The following is a 471-nucleotide window of genomic DNA, read 5'->3' on the forward strand; positions in this document are numbered from 1 at the left end:
CATGCCAGTCGGGCTGGGTCATTCCCGCCTGCCCCGCCAGGACCGTGTCCCCAGCTCCCCTCGTCCCGGCCCGATCCAGGTCACGCTCTGTAGCCTCCAGTCCAGATGCAGCCAGACCTCACTTCCACACGGAGAGGGTGCGGAGCCCACCCTTGCCCACAACACTTGCCCTGCCGGGACTGCCGCGCAGGCAAAGGGGTGCCTGGTGCCTCTAACCTCACCTGCTCCTGTCTGCCAGGGGGAAGAGACCATCTTGCAGTTCAACTCAGGGACCCTGACCCTGACACGCCGGCCCAAGCCACAGCCTGAACCCCTCAGCTACCCCATCCTGGAGTGGGAAGACATCAAGTTTGAGGACATGATTGGGGAGGGCAACTTTGGGCAGGTCATCAGGGCCATGATCAAAAAGGATGGCCTGAAAATGAATGCGGCCATAAAGATGCTGAAAGGTGAGTGTGGCGAGAAGTGGGC

At 61.6% G+C, this 471-nt stretch overlaps 1 protein-coding gene across 1 annotated transcript in view; it reads left to right on the forward strand.

Annotated features, from left to right (window-relative positions):
- Positions 1-449, forward strand: part of LOC104497083 (tyrosine-protein kinase receptor Tie-1-like) — a gene marked incomplete at both ends in the record, with an annotated part of 4,192 nt that extends 3,743 nt beyond the window's left edge. The window contains one exon of the mRNA XM_010140296.1: positions 239-449. Coding sequence (XP_010138598.1) covers positions 239-449 — 211 coding nt within the window. The remainder of the gene's footprint in view (positions 1-238) is intronic.
- Between the last annotated feature and the right edge of the window lie 22 nt (positions 450-471).

Source organism: Buceros rhinoceros, unplaced genomic scaffold (genome assembly GCF_000710305.1).
Source record: "Buceros rhinoceros silvestris isolate BGI_N320 unplaced genomic scaffold, ASM71030v1 scaffold21737, whole genome shotgun sequence".
In the NCBI taxonomy this organism is placed as follows: domain Eukaryota; kingdom Metazoa; phylum Chordata; class Aves; order Bucerotiformes; family Bucerotidae; genus Buceros; species Buceros rhinoceros.